At 48.7% G+C, this 25,042-nt stretch overlaps 1 protein-coding gene across 3 annotated transcripts in view; it reads left to right on the forward strand.

The window, feature by feature from the left end:
- The first annotated feature begins 2,035 nt into the window (after nt 1–2,035).
- Tmem44 (transmembrane protein 44) overlaps nt 2,036–25,042 on the forward strand; it is a 35,309-nt gene continuing 12,302 nt past the window's right edge. For all 3 annotated transcript variants that reach the window (XM_026400282.2, XM_026400283.2, XM_026400281.2), the window contains exons 1-9: nt 2,036–2,318; nt 5,009–5,135; nt 6,558–6,651; nt 7,584–7,750; nt 7,985–8,071; nt 10,729–10,899; nt 12,147–12,293; nt 14,448–14,552; nt 20,523–20,681. In XM_026400282.2, the coding sequence (XP_026256067.1) occupies nt 2,164–2,318; nt 5,009–5,135; nt 6,558–6,651; nt 7,584–7,750; nt 7,985–8,071; nt 10,729–10,899; nt 12,147–12,293; nt 14,448–14,552; nt 20,523–20,681 (1,212 nt within the window). In that variant the 5' untranslated portion in view covers nt 2,036–2,163. The remainder of the gene's footprint in view (nt 2,319–5,008; nt 5,136–6,557; nt 6,652–7,583; nt 7,751–7,984; nt 8,072–10,728; nt 10,900–12,146; nt 12,294–14,447; nt 14,553–20,522; nt 20,682–25,042) is intronic.

Here is a 25,042-nt window from a genome sequence, read left to right on the forward strand (position 1 = left end):
AGATTGAGAAATTTTTCAAGGATGAGGTTTTCTTCAGATTCTCAAAGGAGTCACCACACTGCTTAGGTGTATAAACCTGGTCCAGGCTGGCAGGGACAAAAATAAAGCAATTTTAAAGTTTTGCCCAGACTGTGAGAAACTTGAGTTATGCATTTTCTTCCTATTAATTTAACTTCATCATGCCTCCACTGGTATTCATTTTATATACCTTCATTTTAATCATTTTATTATTATCATTTTGGTCCCATTTGGTTAATAACATATTTCACATGTTGAACATCTCTCTGCTGCTGGACTGTAAGCTTCATGAAGGTGGGGAACCACTGTTTTTCTCAACAATATGTCCCAAGCTCCTAGCACAATACCTGTTTTAGTCCATTCTGGCTGCTATAGCAAAATACCCTAGGCTGTGTGGTTTATAAACAGCATAAATTTAATTCTCACAGTTGTTGAAACTAGAAAGTTCAAGATCAAGGCACCAGCAGGGTTGCTATCCAATAAGAGCATGCTTTCTGGATCATAAATGGTGACTTCTAGCTGTGTCTGCTCTCATGATCCAATCACCTCCTAAGGGTGCCACCTCCTATCCAAATGATGATTAGATTTCAATATATGGAATTTAAGGAGATGCAAATATTCAGACCCCAGCAATGCCTAAGACACCACATAGTGTTTCATTTCTCCTATGAGTGATCATAACTTTTAAAAAATGAATGGACCAACAAAGTAGTGTAGCCACTTTGGAAAACATTGTTTCTCAAAACATTTAACATAAACTTACCATATGATCCAGTAATTGCACTCCTAGATATATACCCAAGTAGAAATGAAAACATATGTCCCACAAAAAATCCTACACAAAAGTTCATAACAGCATTGTTCATAATCTCCATAATTTCCAGAAAAAAAAGCCCATCAACTGATGCATGGATAAATAAAATGTGATATATCTATACAATGTATAACTATTCAGTCCACAACAAGGAATGTGGCTAATACATATTACAACATTGATAAAACATGCTAAGTGAAAGAAGCTGGTCCCAAATAGGTCAACACTGAATGATTGCAGTCATATGGAATGTCCAGAATTGTTAAGAAACAGGTTTATGATCCCTAAAGTAGGAGTGTTGAGGATAAATGGAGAGTACTTCTAGGTAGGTGTTAGGAAGGAGTAATTAAAATGTACTAAAACTAGTTAGTGGTGTTGATTGCCCGACTCTGGATATACTAAAAACCAATGAATAGTACACTTTTAAAAAGTAAAGTTTATGGTATATGAACTATGGCGCATATAAAGCTGTCATTTTTTAAACTGAAATGATAGTCACGTCCTGCTTTAAGCAAACTTACTAAAATCAATAAGGAAATTTAAAAATTATAGCAATGTGTTTTCAAGAAAAACAGCCTTTGTTTTTCGTGAAGCAGTGTGACTATGGGAAGGGGCAGATTCCAAAGAGATTCCGCTCCTAGGCTGTGGTCTGGATGATGTCCCTTGGGGCGGGCGACTGGAAGCGGGCAAAGGTGAAGTTGACAGCTGCGGAAAGAGCTGAGAGGAGGATGTCGGGCGGTAAAATCCCGGTGCGTTTGCTCTTTCTTCCCGTTTCCCACCCACTCGTTGTATTGCACTCTTTTAACAACAGGGACCAAGGCCCGCTCACTTCGGGTTGCCAGCTCCCAAGCGCTTCTCCAGGACAAGGGTGTGTATTGTTTGGTTCAGAAAATGTGAATTAGTGAATGGACGAGGTGCGTTAAGACACCCTGCCGAAGCTCGGCCCGCCCTCAGCCCGCCTGCCGGTCCCGTCCGGCTGCGGGACTCAGGCTGGATGGTGGCGAAGAGTGCGGGGCTCCGGCGCCACCGCGGAGTGACGGGGGCGGGGACCACAGCCTTTGTGCGGAGGCTGCTCCCTCTCCCGCCGCTGGGGGGCGGCCTGCACCCCGCCGACCCCCGACAATAGCGCGAGGGTGGGGAGCCGTGCGGTCCCGGAAACTTTCCCCGGGTGTCGCCGTGGCCGCGCGCGCCCGGGAGCGCGGAGCGGGGCGCGCCCACCTCTGCCGCGGCGGCCGAGGGGGAACCTGGAGAAGGGTGCGCGGGCGGCGCCCGGGCTGCCCGAAGCGGAGGAGGCTGGAGCTCCGGCCGGGCGGTGCGCGCCGAGCGGTGCCATGGGGGAGGCGCCCAGCCCCGCGCCCAGCCCCGCGCCCTCGCCTGCGCTCTGGGACTGGGACTACCTGGACCACTGCTTCGCCCGCCACCGCGTCTGCATCTCCTTTGGCCTGTGGATCTGCGCCTCCTCCTGCTGGATCGCCGCCCACGCGCTGTAATGGGGCTGGGACCCGCGCGAGGGGGTGGCGGTCTGTAGTGGGGGGATTGGCGTTACCTTCCTGCTAGTCCCTCTTGGAAACCCACAGGAAGGAGTATTAAAGGGGGGCGGGCGGAGGAGGCAGCACAAATCCGGGATCAAATCTAACATTTCTCTACGAACTGAAGTCGGATACTTCTTTCCGGATTCCACGCACACGGAACCTGGGCTGCGAGCCAGCAGGAGGCTGGGTGGTGCAGTGAATGGGGCCCCGACTGGGTTCTATTGTCAGCTCTTAAAACTGACTCACAGCGTGAGCTGATGGAGTTATAGACTTTGGGCCTCTTGTGAATGGCAATAATTCATCATAAGATGGATGGGAGGATGAAAGGAGGCAGTACAGGGAAAACACTTAGTAAGTGCTCATTAAACACCATTATCACTCCAGCTCTGCCACCAACCTTTGGGGGCCTTGGCAGGTCCTTTGATGTTTCTGGCCACAGTTTACCCAGAGCTCTCCTAGCTGCTGTGCAATGGAGATGGCGACGACTAGACTCTGGCTACAGCTTTTGCCTTTGTCTGTGTAGCACCTTTAGTGTTTTGGCCAGTGGTCAGAGTAGCCTGGATTCTAAGGGTGAAGCCTCCAAATCTTTAGCCACTCTGTCCTGGGCAAAGAAATCCAGAGGCATAGTGCTGCCAAGTATTCCCTGGTAGGGGAGAATGGACCGGCAATCTCCAGGAGTGAATGGAACCAGCTCACCCTAGAACTGCTCTCAGGCACTTGATAATGCTCCCAGTGACTGGAACAAAATAAAAGACTGTGGGCTTAATGCTGTACCATTCTCTCACCCTGTCCCTGCCACACCCCATGAGGTAGGCACTGTGACTGCACTTACAGAGGAGGAACATGAGTTTCTGAGAGAACAAAGCACCAGCTCCTATTACAAAGGGCAGACTTGTGAGGACTGAACTGTGGATCAGAGAATGGGAACTCAGGAGACCCTGCTGCATGATTACCTTTGCTCCTCGCAGTCACCCTCCGAGGTCAGCGCTGTTAGGCATTTTACCCACATGGAGGCCAAGGCTTGGAGAGGTTAAGGAACTCCCTTGAGAATGTCCAGCTGGCCAGTCTGAGAATAGGGCCTCTGCATTCTCACCCTGCCTGGAGCTGAACCTGTCTGTTCTCGGGACCCCGCCAACCCGAACCTCCAGCTGTCTTAGGGTAATGTGTGTGGCCATGTGGTGTGTGGCCTGGTCACGGATCTCTGGCGCCTGAAGCTGGAGAATGGCTGAGAGCAATAGGGTACAGAGCAAGGCCTTTACACAGGAAGCCTGAAGGCCTGCCGTCAGCCTGCCTTGTCAGCATAGGCCTCACTTTGCTCCTCTCTCAAATGGGAGGGTTGAAGTAAATTGTTTCTCATTTGGCTCCAACTCTGAGAGTCCCTAATTTGAAAGTCCTAACTCCTTGGCCTTGAATTGGTTGCAGGATCCCAGAGCCCAGGTTAAGGGTGGATGTTACCACTATGAACTTTGGGCTTGGGCTGGTGGGTCAGGAAATGTTTAGGAACCCAGCAGCCTTCCATCCCCATCTATCATTCCCAAGGGCTGAGGCTCAGAACCTCACAGTAGGGAGTGAGTATCACCTTCTGGTTAAAGGAAGTGAACCCAGAGCTGTTGTCAAGCCTCGGTTTTCCCTAGAAATGTAACAAGGAGACATCTAGAACAAATCATGTCAGACACCCAGTCAGTAATGCTGCCAGAGAGACCACTGGGCCCTTCCATCCTGTCCTGCCCTTCTGGTTGTGTTCCTGGGCATGTGGGGGACTGGAAGAGAGCCTTAGGCAGAGAAGCTGGTAGCAGCTGAGGATCTAGGTGGAGGGAGGGCAGCCCAAAGTGCTGGGTAAAGAACATGCTCAGATTGGACATAGGCCAGCCAAGACTAGCCACCCAATGGCAGGGATGGATCGGAATTTCATTTTGATTCCAAAGAATCTTTTTCTTTCTTTTTTTTTTTTCTTGGCGATATTGAACCCAGGTATCTGCAAATGTTGGGCACATACTGAGTATTGAATCAGGTATTTGCATAGGTTTGGCACCTAGCTACCTCTACCTCCCCAGCCTGTTTTAAGTATTATTTTGAGACAGAACCTTGCTAAATTGCTGAGGCTGACCTTGAACTTGTGATCCTCCTGCCTCTGACTCTTGAATTGCTGAGATTACAATCGTGCGCCCCTGCACCTGGCCAAGTTATCTTTTTAATTTATGCAGTTAGCTCTGCAGTTAGAGCAGTGCTTGGGTGACTTTTATAACCTTCTTGCTTCCCATTTAGAAAGTAAAACCCAAGAGCCAGCTTGTCAGGGTGGAGAAGTGGCTCATTACATGGATTTGACCTGGCTTGGAGGAGGAAAGTCACCCTCTTCATTAGAAGGAGGTGGTGTCTCCATGTGGGTGAGCTCTGGTACCAGGCCCTCGAGCATGTGAGGCAAGTGCTCTGCCACGGAGCTGCTCCCCAGTCCTGGCCTGGGCTTCTTGACCAGAGGCTCAGTGTTCTTCTGCTCTTTTCTTCCCCATCTGTAAACTCAGTCCATAAACGCCTGCTACACACCTAGGGGAGAAAGTGCTTCATAGAGACACAGAGTCACCTTGCCCTTTTTAGACATCTACTGAGACTCACTGCTCCTGTGTTCTGTGCATACCCGTCACTCCAGGCTTCTTTACCTGAGATGTACAAAGAAACATGGGCAGGGTCAGTCCCCACTGTGCGCCGCCTGCTGCCTCCTGACCAGCCTGTGCGACACCGTTGGGGCGATTCTGGCCAGACAGCTCACGATCCAGGTATGTTGGGCCCCACGCAGAGGCAGCCACAGTGGCTTCTGTTTTCTTCCTTCCACCTCAAGGCAGTTCCCCCTCAGGGCCTGTATCCGTCTGTTCCTTCTAGCACCCGTCAAATGCTCTTCTTCCTGATGTCCACATGGCTCATCACTGACTTCCTTCAAGTGTTTGCTCAAAGTCAACTTCAAAATAAGCCCCCCAACCCCTGTGTAGAATCATAACCCACCTCTTCCTCCAGCAGTTCAGGGCCCCTCATCCTGTGCTATTTTTTTCCACAGCTTAACCCCTCATTTACCACGTACTTACGCTTATTGCTCATTGTCCATTAGCCCCACCAGAAAATCAGCTTCACAAGGCGAGGAGTTCTTTACCGTCATACCCACCACTTCAGAAAGCTTATAGTAGATGCTCAATAAATAGTTATTATGGTTGTTACGGTTTTTAAAGCTCTGAGCCCAGCCCCAGCTGACTCAAGGGCAGCTGAATCCTTTCCCAGGTGCTGATGTGGGCTGTGGAGCAAGTGAGAAGCCATCTCTAGTTTCCCAAAAGTCAGGCCCTCACACAAACCTCTGTAGAAACATCCTATCTGCAAATATCTTCTAAGGAAGACTTGCAGGGTCCCCCTGCAGGGACCACATGGGCCTTGTGCCCACCAAGGTGGAAGTAAAGGAGATGACCTAGTGGTCAGGACACAGGTTGCAAGACTTCTAGGCCCTGCTTTGAGCAGTGTTCTCTCAGAAGCAAAACCCCCTTTTTTATGGGTGCTCATTCCCATAGAATGAGGCCTCACTCAAGTCCGATGATAATAACTAATGTTTACTAGATACTTAACTATATCCTTCCATATATTACCTATTTAATCCTCAGATTCTCCTCTGGCATGTGCTCATCTCCCCCTTCTATATAGGTGGAAACGGAGGCATCAAGACGTTAAATAATTTGTGAAAGGTCACCAGCCAATAAGTAGTGTCAGGATTCCAACTCCACCACGCGGGCTCCTAATCTAAGTGTACTGTCATAGTCACCGGTGCCTCCGTAGGTCCTTTACTCTCTCCAGGCGCTGTTCTAAGCACTTTCCACCAATTATCTCAAGAAATCTTCTCAACAGGTTTTGGGGAGGCTCTGTTATGCCTGTTTCACAGGTGGGAAAACTGAGGTTCAGGGAGATTCAGTGGTTGGGCCATAGTTAGACAGCCATGGAACGCGTGCGGAGGGAAGCAAAGGGCTGGGTTCTTGTCCCATCTCCACCAGTGGGCATCTGTGTAACTTGGGGTCAGTTGTTGGAGCACGCCCCATGTGCTCAAACGTGAGTGGGAGGGATCACTGGACTGATTATACAGGGTCAGGGGATCTTGGGCTGATAGTCACCATAATTGCTGGGAAAAGATGCTCAAATACCAAGACTGAGTTTCCTTCTGCCCCCAGGTTTTCAGTGGTGCCTACCTAGCGACTGTTGACTTAGCCAACTTCATGTTCGTCCTCTTCCCAGTCTGTGGATCCAAATTCAAGTCTCATTCGGGTGAGCGTGTGGCCGTGTGCTCCTGTCTTCATTCAAACATTCATTCATCAGTTGGCTTGGTGCCTGCTGCTTATCACAACTTGAACTGGGCCCCAGGCAGACACAAATGAATGAGGTCCTTGACATCTGCCAGATGAGACAGCCAGGGCCCTAAGCTAGTCACTAATCACTAGTGTCAGCTTGGAGGTGTGTGCACACTGTGGGCAACCAGAGGGAATGGATTGCGGGTATCAGGGAAGCACTGAATACGGAACTGGGAGCCCAGGAAGGGGAAGTCAGGCGAACAGAACAGCCTGGGCCAGGGCTGGGAGCAGGGATGAACAGCACATAAGTCTGGGTGGCCAAGCAAAGCCCCCAAACTTCTGTAAATGGATACCAGAAAAAGTTTGGACCAGCCCTGGCAGAACAGGGCCTGGAAGTGACTGAGATGGACAAGGAGCCCTGAGTATGTGAGACTGAGTGTTCCTGAGAAGGGACAGCTGTGTGCTGGGGTCCTTGTTCAAAAGAGGGTTTGCTTGTCCCAGTGAGGGATATGTGGTGCCCCCAGCTGCTCCATGCTGCCCAGAGGAGAAGTGTTCTTAGATGCTCAGAGGAGTGTGTGTCTTAGATCTCGAGAAAATTGTCAAAGACTTTTCTTGTTGCTGTTTGCCCTGCTTATCAAGCACGAGCCTGGTATAGACTGTTCACTCATGGGTGCATTCATGAAACTTGGCCCAGTTCTGCTCTGTGCCGATTATGGAAATGGCCAGGGCATTTCAAAGAGGTGGCCAATTGTTAGGGGAAGAGGGAAGGCATTTCAAAGAGGTGGCCTAACCCCAGGGACTTGAGGTGGGAAGGATCCAGCTGCAGCACAACATGCCAGCTCTTCCCATGCAGCAAGCTGGCAAGTTCTAGGTTCCAGAAGACACATGGGATTTTGGTGTCTCTTGCAGGCCGACACACCAGAAAGAGGAAGAGGAGGAAGCGGCTCAGAGCTGGCATATTTGCCCTGGCTCTGCCACTGAGCCTGAGCCCAGGCTGGGCTCTCTGGGCTGCTGTTCCAAAGGCTTCAGCTCCAGTCCGGGGGCCCCAGCGGAGGCTGCTGGGAAGCCTGCTGCAGGTGAGGCTGAGCCCCCTCAGTGAGCACACAGGGTAGAACGGGGTTGCCTCCCTCCTTGGGGTCCCTGCTGGCTGAATGCCCTGGATGCGTTGGGAGTGGAGCTGGGGGCCAGTAAGCCCTTGCCATTTGGGGAAGGAAACTTCCAAAAGCAGAAAAGTGCCCACCAGGTTCTTCTGCTTCTTGGGACACATGGATGATCGCATAGAGTGCTGAGAATGTCATCTATTCTTGCAGGAAAATACCGAAGTCCTCGGCTACCTGCTGGGTGTCATTGCTGCCTTGGGCGCCTGGGCCTCTCGGATACCCCCACTCTCCAGAATCGTGAGGCTGGGGTGGGGCTGGGGCTATAGGTCATGTGGCAGGTCCCAGGACACAGGGAGCATCCTGGAGGCTCCAGGTCATCCTGGAGCTGTGGTGTCACTGTGCATGTGACACACATGCACTTACATTTCTCTGAAGAGCTACAACGAATGACAGAAGTGAGGGTGTGTATACAGGGAGTGGGCAGCTGAGCCAGGGCGTCCTGAGGTCGTCTGGGGCTCTAATGGAAGGCCCACTGTGTTCTTTCCCATTTCTTTCTCTTTCTTCTTTTTTTAATGGTCCTGAAGATGAATCTAAAGCTTCATGCATGCTAGGCAAATTAGGCAGGCACTTTACCACTGAGCCACATCCACAGCCCTTTTTATTTTATTTTGAGTAGGAGTCTCACTAAGTTGCCCAGGCTGGCCTTGAACTTCAGTCCTCCTGCTGCAGGCTCTCAAGTCACTGGGATTATAGACGTATGCTATCACACCAGCCTGTTTCCTATTTCTTACAGCCAAGGAAAAGCAGACCAGGAAAAGCCACTGGGCTGGAACAAACAAGGGTCCCTCTCAAGTGCAAAGGGCCTAGAGGTCAGATGCATTCAGCTCCTAGGGCTCTGTAGTCCCAGAGCATCTTATCAGCAGATGTTTTGCAAGTATCTGGGGTGAAGGAAGCCCTGCTGGCCAGTCCTGTTGGGGGTACAGATGTGAGGTGTCCTTGGAGAGCCCGTAGTCTCATCAGGGACAGAATGTGCAACAAGATATTTTAGTGCTCTAAGAAAGGTAGAAAAGAAGGTTTAGTATTTTGGAAGATGAGGGAGAAGGTTCCTAAGCAGTTCTAGCATGCAAAGAGGAGACCATACCCGCTGCCAGGCTGTGAGCAGTAGAGAGCTCTCATGGGGGCTCAGAGGGGAAAGTGGATATGAGGCAGCAGAGGTGAGGAAAGGACAGTTGGGCAGAGGAAGAGGTACAGGAACGTCACCATTCTCAGAGCCTGAGAAGGGCAAGCTCCAGAGCTGGTGTGACAACTGCTCTGCCAGGTGTTCTTGGCCGACTCTGTCACAGGTGTTCCTGTCTCAGGAACAGTGCCAATGCTAACTCCATGAAATGTAGGAGGCCCATCATGGGGCCTAAAAAGGATCACAAGCCCAGAAGCACCATGTTTTGTTAATATATTCTTAGTTGTCAGTGGACTTTATTTATTTATATGTGGTGCCGAGAATCAAACTCAGAGCCTCAAACATGCTAGACAAGTGCTCTACCATTGAGCCACAACCCCAGCCCAAGCACCATGTTTTAATAACAGAAGGGAGGATGGGGGTAGGGACTGGGGACTGGTGCTCATTTGCCTGAAGGTTTAATCCCTTGCTAAAGGCCAGAAACACCACAGGGTATGACCTCACCAGCAAGTGTCCCAGCTTCAGACTTAAGAGGGGAAACAGGGAGCCTTGGGCTTAGTCCACTTAGTGGGTCTTCAGGGTGGCCTAGGGACTGGGGAGCCCCACTGCAGAAGACCTTTGACAGAGCCAGAACAGCACCCTGACTGCCTGTGGTGTTCCCTAGGGCCACAGTGGGGCCTTCAGACTGGGGAACCCCAAGGCCTCCAGCTCCAGCTTCCCTGTTGCCTGTCTGAGGTGGGAAGGCCCATGGGAAAGGGCCTCAGCCTCTGGGGCAGGGGCCAGGCCCACCCCTGCTGGCCAGGTACTCTGTATCTGACTGTGCTGTCTTGATTCACCAGTCTCCAGTGGATTGTGGCTGGAAACAGGCCCTAGAGCAAAAGTAGATGAAATGCAGACACATTCATGAGGATTCTTTTTGAGAACTAAAATGGGAGGAAATTGGCCCAAACATGTTCTTCCCTGCATTTTTTCCCATTCCTTAGCCAAGTCCCAATGCCTCTAAATATGGTCATCTAGTAAAAATACTATATATTCATAAATAGAAGTAATTTAAAATATGTAATTTTATCCAATTAATAGTTTTGTGGACATGCATATATATTATCTAGATAGATAGACAGATATAGATAGATATATGGTGGCTCAATACTTGTGAAGTCTACTAACATATAAATATTGCATGTTTCTTGTTTTTGAACCAATATGTTTCCATTACTTGTTCTGCAGAAATGTCCCCTTGGCTACTACCTCTCATTTTCCTGACCTTTTCTATTTGTCCTGGTTCAAAGTTGGGGGTCCCAGCAGGAGAAGGGTGGGTGTGGTGTTTTATAACTCAGTCTCACCCCTACCCTAGCTGGCAGTCACGAAGGCCTGCAGTCTAGCCTCAGGAGCTGGGGCACTGAGATGGCAAGGACCTAGCACGGAGCTCTGTGAATGTGTAAAGAGTGAAGTCATACTCAGCAAAGGCACTCTGCCAGGGGATGGGTCTAGTGTGACAGGGCCCAGAAGAGAGGGTTACTTGCTCCCCCTCTGGTGGAAGGGCCCAGGGAAGGTTTCCTAGAGTTTAGTTTAAGCCAGGTTTTGAGGGATGCGTAGGAGTTTGTGAGGCAAAGGAAGCAGCTTGAGCAAAAGCTGAAAGCCAAACAGAGGCAGCACGGCCCCTGGAGAGTGGCTGGGGTGGAGGGCTTGCCCCGGGCCACCTGCTGTGCCACCAAGGGTCCTGGGCCTCAGGATCTGGGGTTCCCCTGCCACTCCCCTCCTCTCTCTCTCTGCCCAGTGCCAGGGGAAGTCATTTTCCTACATCCACCTGTGGACACGGCTGCTGTCCGCCCTGGCGGGCCTCCTCTACGCCTCAGCCATCGTGGCCCATGACCGGCAGCCCGAGTACCTGCTTCGGGCTACACCCTGGTTCCTGACCTCCCTTGGCCGTGCTGCTCTGGACCTTGCTGTATCCACCCTAGGCCCCATGGGTGGGGGAGGGAGGAGCTGATTGCAGCCAGAGGAGGCCGGCCTGTGTCTCACCCCCATACTCCCTCCTTCCCTCTTGTGGGTAGAACTCTTGAGAGATGGGGTGGTTTGAAGCCTGGGACAGGCAGACACAAATGCAATTATTTGTGGTTTGGTGCTTCCCCTTTTTAAAACAAGAAGAATTTATCTCCTGGTTGGGGCTCTCTGAAACAGCAAAGAGGAGTGGCAGGCTCCTGGCCCTGAGGTCAGAAGCCCCAGGTGCCAGGCTCAGTTCAGCTCCCCAGGGGGCATCTCCTCCTGGATTGGTGCCACTGTCTCCACTCCCATGAGCCCTGATCCCAGCCTTTCTCCCAGCCCTGCAGGCCCTGCTCAGGGAGTTGCTCCCTTTCTGCTCTGCTCTCTGGAGCTGGAGCCTCTGGTGCAGGAGCAAGGATCAAAGCTGACAAATGCTGCATCTGTTGGTGACTGCAGAGCACCTTTCTGGTTCTCCCAGGTGTGCCTGATGTGCTGGTACCCAGGTGACCTTGTCATGAGCGCTTCAAGGGCAAGCTAAACTCGGGCAGTGGATTGCACGTTTGCTGGGGACGTGGGCAGTGGGACTGGCCTGCATTGGTGACGGAGTGCGAATAACCCAGCAGGGTGGGCCCTGAGGTTGAAGGCTCTGGGGAGACTCTTCCCTTGCCTCTCCCAGCTTCTGTAGCCCCTTGGCTTGTGGCCTCATCATCTTAGGTTCTGCCTGTATCTTCATAAGCCTTCATTTCTTCATGCATCTCTAGTGTCCTCTCTTCTTATAAGGACTGTGGTCATTAGATGTTAAGACCCACCCCAATCCACTGTGGCTTCCTCTTAAATGATTTAATCAGCAAAGACCCTACTTGCAAATTAAGGTCATATTCTAAGCTCCAGATGGATATGAATTTTCAAGAGACACTTGCAACCCACTTTATGTTCTGTCACTGAGAGCCAGTCAGGAAAGATGTTTTTCAAAATGTTTTTGTTTAATGAGTATTTGCCAGGGGCAGGAGTGCAGAGAGAGACCTGACCCTGTTCTCAAATGAGCACTCGTCTGGGGACAGACAGACAGGATAATTCTGGGAAAGGAAGGGACAGGAGCCCAGGGTGAGCAGGATGGAGCAGGGGCTGCTGGGAAGGTGCATGTGGTGTGAGGGGCAGTGCCGGGCGGCCGGAAGCTTTCCACTTCCTTGTCCCTTAACTTCCAAATCTCAGATCATCTTCCTTTCGTGTGTGATGAAGAGCAAGATGAGGCAAGCCTTAGGATTCTCCACAGAAGCCAGAGAGAGCCCCGACACCCAGGCCCTTCTGACCTGTGCAGAGGAGGAGGGAGAGAACCAGGAGGCCGGGACCAAGGACAAGGTCTCTCCTGGGAAAACCTCTGGCCCCACAGAAGTGTTTGCTAGCTGGAGAGGCAGAGAGCCTCGCAGAGGGCTGGGCTTGGGAACTCTGGAAGTCCTTCCACTGTTGGCCAGCTGGTCACTTAAAAAGCTGCTGTTTCTGTCCAAAGCTAATGACCTTGAATGCAATGGGATCCTCCATCTTCCCAGTTTTAAAAGTCTGTCAAGTTTATTCAGTGATATACTTTTAACAATGTAGGTGTGATAGTCAAATGTCCACTTCCATTACTTGATAACAGATGAACTCACATACTATGCCATATATAATATCCATGTATTAGTTTCAAAATTTGATTTCCATTTATATCTTATAAAAATATGTCTGCCCACTTTCACATGACTCTTTGACACCCATATCATCACCTCCACGTGACACAATGTTCCAGAGCCCATCACCTTACCAAGTCATTTGGTCTGGACTTTGTGAGAATCTGTGTGCAGTGCTGATTCTAGAAATTTATCTTAAGCCACAATGACCCACGTGCTATTTGTGATCAGCACTGCTCTGTTACCATACTACACTTTAGTTGATATTACTAAAAAGCTGATCTTCAGAAGTTTCATTTACAATAATGTCCACCATTTATGACTTTGTTATACCATTAATAACTTAATATGTCTGAGCTGAATATGTTTGTTTCCTTCACGTGTGTTTGTTACTAGGGATTGAACTCAGGGACACTCTACCACTGAGCCACATCCTCAGCCTTGAACTGTGATCCTTCTGCCATTTTTTTTTTTTTTTTTTTTTTTGGTGGTGCTGAGGATTGAATCCAGGACCTCACACATGCTAGGCAGGAGCTCCACACATGCCCCAGACTTTTGCCTCCTTTTTTAACAATTCAATCATTTAACCTCTACAAGTAGCCAGAACTTATTCTAATTAAGGCAATTTGTCTTCATCAAAAGAACTTGATTCCAAAGAGTTGAGACAGTAACCCATAATACAAGAAAACTTGTAAGGACTTAAATATAAGTCAGCTCCCTCTTTCACTAATTTTTTTTTTTGGGGGGGGATATTTTTGCCTGTTACCTGAGCTACCTTAAGTTCCTTTTAGAGAGAATGGGAATGAGACTGTGAGCCAACATCCTTTGTGGCCAGGAAGAAGGAAGAGGGAGGTGGACAGTGGGTGTATTTGAACAGGTAAAAAGTAAAGCTGCTCCTTGGAGTATTTCAGGCTTACCATTGTGATCTGAGTTAATAGCTAGAAGATGATGGTGTATATGACAAAGGTAAAAGCCTTTTCTTTAGGCTTTACAAAACTCCTAAGGGGAAGTTACTTTCATTCTATTCCAGCATGGGATATGAAATCATACCCCAAAAGGAAAGCCAAGGATGTAAAGTTCTGCATGTCTGAATATTCTGAATAGAGAAGTAGAAACCTTTGGAATCTTGCAGCAATCCTTGGCAGCAGTGATTCTCGAAGTGTGCTCCCTGGACCAGTCTCACCTGCTAACCTGTTAGGAATGAAAATTCTAGGGCTCTGGTGGAGTCCAGCAATCTGTATTTTAACAAGCTCATGCTAAAGATTGAGAACCCCTGCTTTACAAAAGCATTTTTTTTTTATTTCCAATACTGGGGATTGAACCTGGGGATACTCTGTCATTGAGATGTATTCCAGCCCTTTTAACTTTTTATGTTGATATCATATCTTTCTAGGTCATTGATGCTGACCTGGAACTTGTGATCCTCCTGCCTCAGCTTCCCAAGTAGCTGGGATCATAGGCACGCACCACTGTGCCCAGTTTACAAATGCATTATTTAACACCACTGCAGTGAATCCCAAATTCTGCAGCCCATTAGAACCACCTGGGAAGCTTCCCAGCCCCGGGTTCCATCTCATGCCAATTAAATCAGTATGTCCTTGGGTGGCAACTAAGCACCAGTGTGTTGCTTTTTAAGATCCCTAACTGATTTCATTGCACTGCAAAATTTAGGAACCACTGGCCCATGGGTGACCTCAGTAGAGAGCACATCTTACAGGAAGCCAAAAGTGAAATTGTACCTTAAAAACAAACAAAATGCCCTAGGCATTCTTTTAAACAAAATGGGACCCCGTTTCTAGAAAATGCCTTCTGACTTTAAAATTTCTTTCTCCCTGTCTCCACTTCAAAGACTTCAGATTGGGTGCCACTCACTACCCTGTCACACTGCAAGTCACTGAAATCGATGGCAGCGATCAGTCACTACATGGAGCTGACCATCGAGCCTATACAGCAGGTGAGTGGCCAGCCTGGGCCATGGCTAAGTGTCCATAAGGGTGGGAATTAGTCCTGGAAGGCTTCCTGGAGGAGGTGATACTTTAGCTGATAGGAACCATGTGAAAAAGGATCTCTCCAAGGCTGCAGGTGGGACAGCTGGAGGGGAGCAGAGTGGAGGAAAAAGGCTTTTCCTCTACCCTCTTAGGTATAATGGCTGAGGATTATGAATCAAACCAACAAAAGACAGAAATGAGTAAGAGAGAGCATACTTTAATTACGTGTATGCGGAAGTTCATGAAAAAAAAACTATGGCAGGAAAAGGGGTTTGGGGCTTCTGGTGTTGGGGAGCAAGTTAGGAAAGACGAGGGAGGAAGTGTATGGTGATTAAGGGTTGTCTTGTTAATGCAACAAGTCTCTAGTGGTGAGAGTTGTCTCTGGAAGTGGCTCTTGTCCCAGGGAACAAATGTAAGTTTCCTTTGTAAAAATAAATTTCCTTTACAAGGAACATTTATATCCATGGGTTCTACATCCTTGATCAATTCACTGTGGATCAAAGATATTTGAAAAAAAAATGTATTTCCGTACTGAAAATGTAGTCTTTTTTAGTTGTCATTGTCTCCTAGAGAACATACTATAGTAACCATTTCCATGGCATTTACATTGAATTAGATATTAGGCGTATCTAAGAGGTGATGTAGAGCATATGGAGGAGGTGCACCGGTTATATGCAAATACCACGCCATTTAGCCAAAGGAGTTGAGCAGCTGAGGGGTCCTGAACCACTTCCCCATCGACACCAAGGGACAACTCTTCTTTACTTGTAGGCAGTTAGGTGCATATCTTCTCCACTTGTGCTGGTTTTCATTTGTGTTTAACTCAAAGTAATCCATATGCCAACAAGGCATATTTGAGGTGCCCTACTCTATTATCCTCCCAGAATAAGGGAGATAAAAAGGTACAGATCCCCACCCAGGGAGGCTAACGATCACCCTGAGGGTGGTGGGAGCCCCACCTGGGAGGCTTCAGTGCTAGACTCAGGTCAGTTGTGCATTTCAGAGCCTCACTGGGCCTTGTTGGGTGAGCAGGAGAGAGTACCTCAGCCTCCTAGAAGCAGGGCCGTCAGCCAGGGCAGTGTTAAGTCCTGGGAAGAGGTGGTTTGACTTGCACCAAGGCTGCAGCAGGAGAAGCAGAGGTGGAATCAAGAGCTGGGAAGCGGAGTGTGTGAGGGGCCAAGGATGTGGGGTCAAGGGGAAGGAGGGCTCTGGGTGACTCTCAGGGTCCTGGCCCACACTCCAGGTCCTCAGGTGGAAGAGGGTTGAGGAAGAGGGGAGAAGTTCACCCCATCGTCCTACTATTCCAATCAGACTGTTCTTTTCAAGGTCACTAGTGACCTTCCTGTTGCTAAATCCAGTCATTTCTCTTGTGATTTCTGTGGTCCCCGTGTTCCTGGCTTTCCCACCATGCTCATAAGCTAATCCTTCCCCATGGCTTCTGCTGGCTCCTCCCATCACGCTTGGCTTTAGAGTGGGGGGCCCCCTTCTGTGGGTGTGCTCTTGAGGACCACAGTCCCACCTCTTGCTGGCTTCCCTGGTTTGCATCTATGTCCTTTTCTTCTCCACTCAGTTCCAGTCCCAGCTGCCCAGATGCCTGTTTGGTGGCACCACACAGCATCTCACACATTTGCCTCCAACACAGAATTCTGGATTTCCTACCTCTCCTGGCTTTAATCCCATTTTCCTCATCATGGTAAATGACACCCTTGTCCATGCAGTGGCTCAAGCCAGAAGTTCCTTCCTTGGCCTTACTACACCCCCATGTCCACAGTCCATTTATGGCTCCTGTAAATGCTTCCTTTAAAATAAATCTTGAGGGCTCAGGGTATAGCTCTGAGGCAGAGTGCTTGCCTAGCAGGTGCAAGGCCCTGAGTCCCATCCCCAGCGCAAACAAAATAAAATGAGATGAAATGAAATAATAAAATAGGCCCGCAGCTTCCTAGCTAGTCTGCATCACTACTCCACCTGCACCAGCAACTAGAGGATCTTATACAAACCTATTATTGTCTTGTCCTTGATTAAAACACTCCTCTGGCTTTCCTTTTCATGCAGAATAGACTCTAAACTCCTTTTTTTTTTTTTTTTGGTACCAGGGATTGAACCCCCAGGGGCACTTAACCACTGAGCCACATCCCCAGTCCTTTTTTATATTTTATTTAAAGACAGGGTCTCACTGAGTTGCTTAGAGCCTTGCTAAGAGGCTGGCTTTGAACTTGCAATCCTTCTGCCTCAGCCTCCTGAGCCTCTGGGATGATAGGCGTGCGCCACTGTACCAGACAAAAATCTAAACTCCTTTCAGAAACTCCCAGGCTCCCCAAGCCCAGGCCACGCCCCCTTTGCTCCCCCTGTTCTCTCCCTGCTTCACTCCTCTCCAGCAGTGCTGCATGGGGTGCCCCACCACGCAGCACACACCAGCCCACAATGGCTGCCGCTTGCTGATCTTTGTCACCTTCCCCACAGGCCTTCCCCAACCCCCAGACAGAAGTAGCCTCCACTGCTCTGTCCTGTCACTTTGCTGTCTCTGGAAGTTCTCTGCAATGCTCTTCCCCCTGCCTCTTACCTTTGTGAGCTGGCCATCTCCTGCTGGGATGCAAACTTTGTCTCCTGTCTTGATGGCTCCCAGTGCCTGTAACCTGGGAGTCATGGCTCCTGGGTAAAGGGATGTTTTGAGCGCATGCTCAGCAATGTGGTCCCTGCCCAGCTGCCCAGAGGACACTGGTGCTGGGAATGAGTTTGGCCTGACCAATAAGCTTTACTCCTGGCTATTGTTGTTCCTCGGATGTTGGATGCAGCCACCCCTGTGTGATAAGCGAAGGTCAGAGTTAGAGCATGCTGTCACAATTAAAGAATCCACTTCAGCCACAAAACCATCCTTCTGACCATAAGGAGGAGGGTGGGTGGGTTGTGGGAGGCCCTCAGGAGGACACAGGGAACTCTGGTGGCATTTGGCCAAAGCTTTGCACTAGACGATTTTAAATTATGGAACTAACTTCTGAAAAAGAAGCCGTGTGCGAGGCTGGCACATACTGTGTGGTAGAGAATATGCCTGGCACACACAAGGCCCTGGGTTCCATCCCCAGCACCGCAGGAAAGAAGGGGCAAAAGGTATGTTCACTGTAACTGATTCTGTAAGTCAGGGTTGCCTGGGTCCCTGCTGGGGGCGCACAGTTTCTCTTTCATGGGGAGCAACTGAAGCCCCCAGCTGGTTTGAGCTTCTGCCGGCTCTTCCATCTGTGTCCACCAGAGGGCGAGACCAGGAGGGGAGCCCAGAGTCCCACAGTCCATCCAGCCTTGGCAGAAAGCCCTTCCTAAGGCTCCTGGGCCAGCATGGCAGCTGCTTACTGAGTGAGGGCTACTTGCCAGGCTCTGAGCAAACAGTAACCATGAACACTACCTGGTGTGCTTATGGGATAGAGTGCTGATCTAAGTCCTTTACAAAGATTGACATTTTTACCCTCATTGTCAACCCTTGAGATATTATTCTCATTTTACACACAAGGAAACTGGGGTACAGAAAGAGTACACAATTTGCTTAGGTCACACAGCTTAATGGTAGTAGATCCAGTATTGAGACCTGCTTCTACCTGAGCTTGTGCCCTGCTCCACTATGCTGCCCATCCTCTAAGTGAGCACTATGGCTGACTCCAAGTAAGTACGTTATAAACAGTTGTTAATATTAATACAAATTATCACAACAGCCCCTGAAGTAGATACTATTATTAATCTATTTTTTAATCTTAACTAATAATAATTATGTTGAGTCACAGAGCCAAGCATGGTGGTGCACACCTGTACTCCCATCTATACAGAGGCTGAGGCAGAAGGATCATTTGAGCTGGGAGTTCAATGCCAACCTGGGTAACATAGCTAGATCCGGTCTCCAAAAAAAAAAAAATCCAGGTGCAGTGGCACAAGTCTATAATCCCAGCAACTCAGGAGACTGAGGCAAGACAATCATGGCAAGTTCAAGGCCAGCCTCAGCAACTTAGTAGGATCCTGTCTCAAAATAAAGCATCTAAAGGGCTGGGGATATAGCTCAGTGAGAAAGCACCCCTGGGTTCTATCCCAGCACAAAACCAAAACAACAATAATAACAAAAAACTTGAGGCACAAAGAACTTAAGTAACTTACCTAAGATTCCACAGTTAGGAAATCACAGAAACAGGTTTCAGACTAAGCCTATCTGAGTTGGGGGCCTGAGCTTTTATAAAGAGAACACACTTCCTCTGCTGCCATATTGTACCTGCTCAGTGATTTTTTGGTTTTACCTTTTTTCTTTCTTTTTTTTTTTTAAGAGCGAGTGAGAGAGGAGAGAGAGAGAGAGAGAGAGAGAGAGAGAGAGAGAGAGAGAGAGAATTTTTATTATTTATTTTTTAGTTCTCGGCGGACACAACATCTTTGTTGGTATGTGGTGCTGAGGATCAAACCCGGGCCGCACGCATGCCAGGCGAGCGTGCTACCACTTGAGCCACATCCCCAGCCCGGTTTTACCTTTTTTCAATGAAATGACCCCAGTGGGCTAGGGTGTGGTGAGAAAGGTACCCAGTTGGTCATATGCACTGACACAGATCCTGTTTGGACAGTCATCTAGAAATGGGTAATAAGGGCCACAGGGATGCTCCTCGCTTTCCCAGCATCCCTTGCTAACAAAGAGCCAATCCTAAGGGGAGACTTTGAGGAGGTGCCAGGGGTGCCACTCATCCTTCAGGCCAGGCTTAGAGAGGGGCATAGAGCTTCATAGATCAACTGCCTCATTCTTGCTTGGAGCATTTGAAAACTCCGCCTCTTTGTTGACTCGGATGTGGCACGCCCTAGCAGATTATAAGATTTATCCGTGTTGCCAGGGAGCCACCTGCTTCCCCACCTCCGCCCACAGGTTCCTGTTTCAGCACCTTTGCGGGAGAGGAGAGCCGCAGGGCTGGCACCTCACCCATGTTCTTGGGCTGAACACTGAGTGTATTTCTTTGTTTATTTTCTCTACCTGTTCCAATGACTCACATGACACTGTGCATTTAGCCCTTTGAGGGCCAAGCCCTGCTTGATTTGGGGACAAACACTCCCAGGCATTCTTTTCCTATGTCCAGAGCATTTACACAGGGCCCCATGACACTCCTTCAACAGAGGCCAGGCAGGAATTACCTCCCGCTTTGAGAGATCAGGAACCTGAGACTCAGGGCTGATTTCCTTCTGAGGCCCAGAAAGCAGGTGAGCTGCTTCTGTGTCATGGCCTGGAATGTCTGGACTCCCATGTGACTCTGAACTCTGAGGAAGCCCCCTGTGAGCCCTGCCAGAGAATAAATAGATATCTTTCAGGTTACCTCTTCCCTTACCTCCCAACTCTCCCAAATGCTCTCTCGTATGCTGCCACAGCATGAGTAGGTAAGGTAAAGCCTAGATGGAGAGCATTTTTGGCAAGAGCTGACTAAGTCACACATGCACACACCCTTCGATCCACTAGTTTTCCTTCTAGGAATTTATCTTCTGAATACCCTGAAATCTTGGATGTCTGGTGGAATTTGCTGCAGTCAGCACTGATTGTAAATGCAAGGGATAAGTGGTACCCTAAACCTTCACCACTAGGGGACTGATGAGCAGATATGAACACCCACAATGGTACCCCTAAGCTTCAAGGCTTCTAAGATAGAACTATCTCAAGGCATATTGTTAAGTAAAAAAAAAAAATTAAGTGTGTAAGAGAATATGAATTGTGCTATAATTTGTGCAGATGGGAAATGTGTGTGTTTGTGTGTGTGTGAGAGTGTGTAAGATCTGGAAGGACGCAGGAGCTTGGGCACTGGCTGCCTCGGGGTGGTCAAGGGATGATGGTGCCAGGTGACCACTGCACACCCTTTGGACCTTTTAAAACTGAAGTGTGCGGATGCTTCAACAATTCTAAAATAAGTGTCCCCACCTGCTCTTTCCCACACACCTTGCAGGCAAGCTGTGGTGCCATGAGACTACCTGGTGATGGACAGACCAGCACAGGAGACGCGTCACTGCAAGAGCCCCCCTCGTACCCTCCCGTTCAGGTCATCCGGGCCCGAGTGTCTTCCAGCAGTTCCTCTGAGGTGTCCTCCATCAACTCAGACCTGGAGGTACAGGGTCTGCCTGCGGGCAGGTGCAGGAATGTGTCACTCACCCACACTCACCCTGCCTCCTCGGGCTTGCTGTGCTCTTCTCTGATCTTGCCAGTGAACCTCACCCTGCTGTTAAGGAATGCGCCTCTGCACAGCTGCCAGTCTGCCTGCTGCCAGTCTGCCTGAGGAGCTTCCCAAACCAGCTCGGGACTGAGAAGAAGGCCCCATGGTCAATCTGGTCGGGGGAACACTGGGTTTTGGAGTCCAGTCATCAGGGATCGCTTGCACATTTGAGTCCTACAGAAGCAAATGCACAAATAATAAACTAGTTTTTAAAGTCTCAAAAAGTCTTAAAAGCTAGGGGTGTGGCTTGGTGGTAGCGCACTTGCCTAGCGTACACCAGATGCACCAGGCCCTATTCCATCCATTGCAAAAAAAAAAAAAAAGAAAGAAAAGAAGAAAGCCTTTGTGCTTCCCCAGCCCATTTGACCATGGAAGCTTTTCTTTGTCCCAGGGAATGTCATCTCCTCCTGCCGTGCCAGCACACAGGCTACACACTTTATTTATTACCTTTGCTTTATTTTGTATCTGTGAGCAAAACTCATATCCCATCTTGGATGCACAAGTTTCATGCCTGAGTTGTCCCATAGCTGTGGTTTCTGTCCCATTCAACGAGGAAGTTTCCATTTGTCTGAGGAAAAAAAGAGAATGAGGACGATGTGGTGGCCATGGGCATGTTGGCAGAAGGGGACCAGCTGTCTCTTTTTGGTGAAGGAAGGACCGTCTTTCTTTCTGATTTTGTGTTCTTCCATCTTTTTTGGTGTTAAGTGCCCTTTTTGAAATGATGGTAATAATAGGTGGTAGTTAGGGCTGAGTTTTTGGTTCGGGTTTGGTTCCTACCCTACCTCATTCCACCCCCAGTACTGGGGACCAAACCCAGGGGTGCTCTGCCACTGAGTTGCATCCCCAGCCCTTTCTATTTTGGGACAGGGTCTTCCTAAATTGCTGAGAGTGGCATTGAACTTGCTTTCCTCCTGCCTCCAGAGTTCTGTAGATTACAGATGAGTGGTGCTACACCTGCTTGGTTTGGTTTTTAATGGCCTCATTTGGCAAAACAATCATTATCTGTCCTGAGTTCCCAGATTTATCGAACTTATACTGGACCCTGAAATCCAAAACTCAGAGCCACTGACTTGGGATGAAGTCCAGGTTCCTTAGTGTGATGCTCTAGCCCTTCTCTGTTTGCCCAGCCTCCTGTTCTTCCCTGCCCTCACCCAGCTCTCTGACCTGACCATGGACGACTCTTTGTCCCCAGACCTTTGGGCCTCATCTTTCTAGCCCCATTTCCTCAGTTCATAATCCTATCCAGATGCCACCTCCTGGGAGAAACCACCCCAACTGTGGCCTCTTCCCCTGAGTGCCCAGAACACACAGTCCCTTACACACCTGCACTTTGGCAGTGTGCATGGTCTGGTGAGCTGTGGACTGACTGTCATCTTTCTCTATCCCTCAATCCTGGAACACAGTGGGCATGAAGAGCTGGTTTGGAGTTAGGACTTCTACACCCTTTGGGTCATATTTCTGTGTCAGTTCATGTCATATATTTCTTTGTTTATTTATTCTAATTTGTTATATGTGACAGTACGATGTATTACAATTCATATTACACATATAGAGCACAATTTTTCATGTCTCTGGTTGTACACAAAGTAGAGTCACACCATTCATGTCTTCATACATGTACTTAGGGTAACGATGTCCTTCTCATTCCACCATCTTTCCTACCACCCTCCCCCTGCCTTCCCCTCCCTCCCCTTTGCCCTATCTAAAGTTTTCCTTCCAGGTTCCACCCCCCACCCCATCCCCATTATGGATCAGCATCCTCATATCAGAGAAAACATTTAGCATTTGGTTTTGGGGGATTGGCTTACTTCACCTAGCATAATATTCTCCAACTCCATCCATTTACCTGCAAATGCCATGATTTTATTCTCTTTTAATGTTGAGTAATGTTCCATTGTGTATATATGCCACAGTTTCTTTATACATTCATCTACTGAAGGCGTCTAGGTTGGTTCCACAGTTTAGCTATTGTGAAACGTGCTGCTATAAACAATGATGTGGCTATATCACTCTAGTATGCTGTTTTTAAGTCCTTTGGGTATAAATAAACCAAGGAGTGGGATAGCTGGGTCCAGTGGTGGTTCTATTTGAAGTTTACCAAGGAATCTCCATACTGCTCTCCCTATTGGTTTCACCCTTTTGTAGTCCTTTTCCCCCTCATTCTCTCCAACAACTTATTGTTGTTTGTCTTCATAATAGCTGCCATTCTGACTGGAGTGAGATGAAATCTTAGAGTAGTTTTGATTTCCATTTCTCTAATTGCTGGAGATGTTGAACATTTTTTCATATATTTTTTGATTGATTGTATATCATCTCTGAGCAGTGTCTGTTCAGGTCCTTGGCCATTTATTGACTAGATTATTTGTTGTTGTTTTTTTGGTGTTAAGATTTTTGAGTTCTTTATATATCCTAGAGATTAGTGCTCTATCTGATGTGCATGTAGTAAAAATTTGTTCCCAAATTGTAGGTTCTCTATTCACCTCACAGATTGTTTCTTTTGCTGAGAAGAAGCTTTTTAGTTCGAATCCATCCCGTTTATTGATTCTTGATTTCTTGTGCTAGAGGAGTCTTGTTAAGGAAGTCAGGGCCTAATCTGACATGATGAGGATTTGGGCCTACTTTTTCTTCTATTAGATGCAGGGTCTCTGGTTTAATTCCTAGGTCCTTGATCCACTTTGAGTCCATGTCATGTATTTCTTGGATCCAGTCTCAGAACATGTGGGATACCCAGGGTCCACAGGGGTGTCTGCCAAGGCCTGAGGCTAAGGGAGAAGGAATAAACTGGATACTGAATTCAGTGAGGAGAAGGAACAGGAAGGCTGGTGAGGGCAGGCTCGGGGGAGAGGTGGGCAGCATTCGCTCTGTGGAAACAAGCATGTCTTGCTGCCCACCCTTGACTGAGGCGAGAACTGAATAGGGAAACTGAAAATTCAGACATCTGTCCTTGTGGCTGGTTTGGGCCATCTCTCTGTTTTGCAATCCTTGTTGTTCTATTCTACTTTCTCTCCATTTTTATAAATTTGTTGTTTAAAATATGTCAGTTCCAAGGATACAGGGTCACACTCTTAAATTAAGCTAGTGGAAATGATGCTTTTGTCCATGGTAAAAGGAACAGTCAGAAGCCCAGTACCCCCGGCCTCTCCCCTGCAGTCTTTCTGCTTCACACCCTAAAACATAAATACACAGTAGATAAGGCCACCAGGGTCCTATAAAGAGATAACCTCCCCTTAACCACACATACTAGCGGATCAAACGGAATTGTGTCTCTCCCAGTATTGATTGTTTAGTGTGTGAGCAGGAGGCTGTGGAGCCTTCTTCAGGTGTGTGATCCATCAGGGCTTCTGTTTTTAAAGTAACAACCGCCCACCTGTTCAGGAGGCTGAGGCAAGAGGGTCGCCTGAGCTCTTCAGTTTGAGCCTGAGCAATGGAGTGAGACCCTGTCTCTAAATAAAGAAATAAACGTAGTACCTGTTTTTGGTATAAAATTTGAAAAAAAAAAAAAAAAGTAAAGAAGAAAATTAAGCCCACTCAACCAATGTGGGACTGGGCATGCTTGATATGCCACCTGGGTTTTGGAAGTAGTATTTTTGGAGATCCTGGTTGGCTTGTGGGGAGGCAGGGCTTGGCAGATGGTTAACAAGTCCCCCTCAACTGGCCATCTGGTGGCTCATTCAGCAGATGTGTTCTGAAGGCCCAAATTGAAAGGGAGAATACCTGAGGACACATAGGCCCCAGCCTGCCCAGCCTGGTGGGTCTAGTGCTTGGTAAACTGGCCACAATCCACAATCTGATCCTCTGCCTCACGCATACTCCTTTTAGGAGTGTGACAAGATGAAAGTGCAGAGGTCAGTGTCAGGGCTTAGGTATTACTTCCTGTGGTTTGTGACTTCTCTTGCAGAATTCACGTATTTCATGGCACTGGACTCAGGTAACCTAGGGCATCTCTCCCCACTCTTGCCTGCCCATGCCCCTACCCTCTGCCCTGGACTCCACTGAGGTTGGCTTCCGTGGTCTGCCTCTTACTGACCTCCTGGGTTTCTCCCTGACCCTTTGGGTTGACAAGTGAATGCTTCCGACTCCCACTGTCCAGGCCCAGGGGCCTGGGAGCTATTCTGGACTCAGAGGTGATGTGTCCATCTCCTAAGGTCCTTGATCATCTCATAACTGACCTCTGAGGCCAGGTTTTGATGTTGTGTTCTTGGCCATGTGCCCGCTGTCCTGAGCACCACATCCTGCAGTGCGCAGGGAGAGTGGGG

The sequence above is a fragment of the Urocitellus parryii genome, chromosome 2 (genome assembly GCF_045843805.1).
Source record: "Urocitellus parryii isolate mUroPar1 chromosome 2, mUroPar1.hap1, whole genome shotgun sequence".
Lineage (NCBI taxonomy): Eukaryota > Metazoa > Chordata > Mammalia > Rodentia > Sciuridae > Urocitellus > Urocitellus parryii.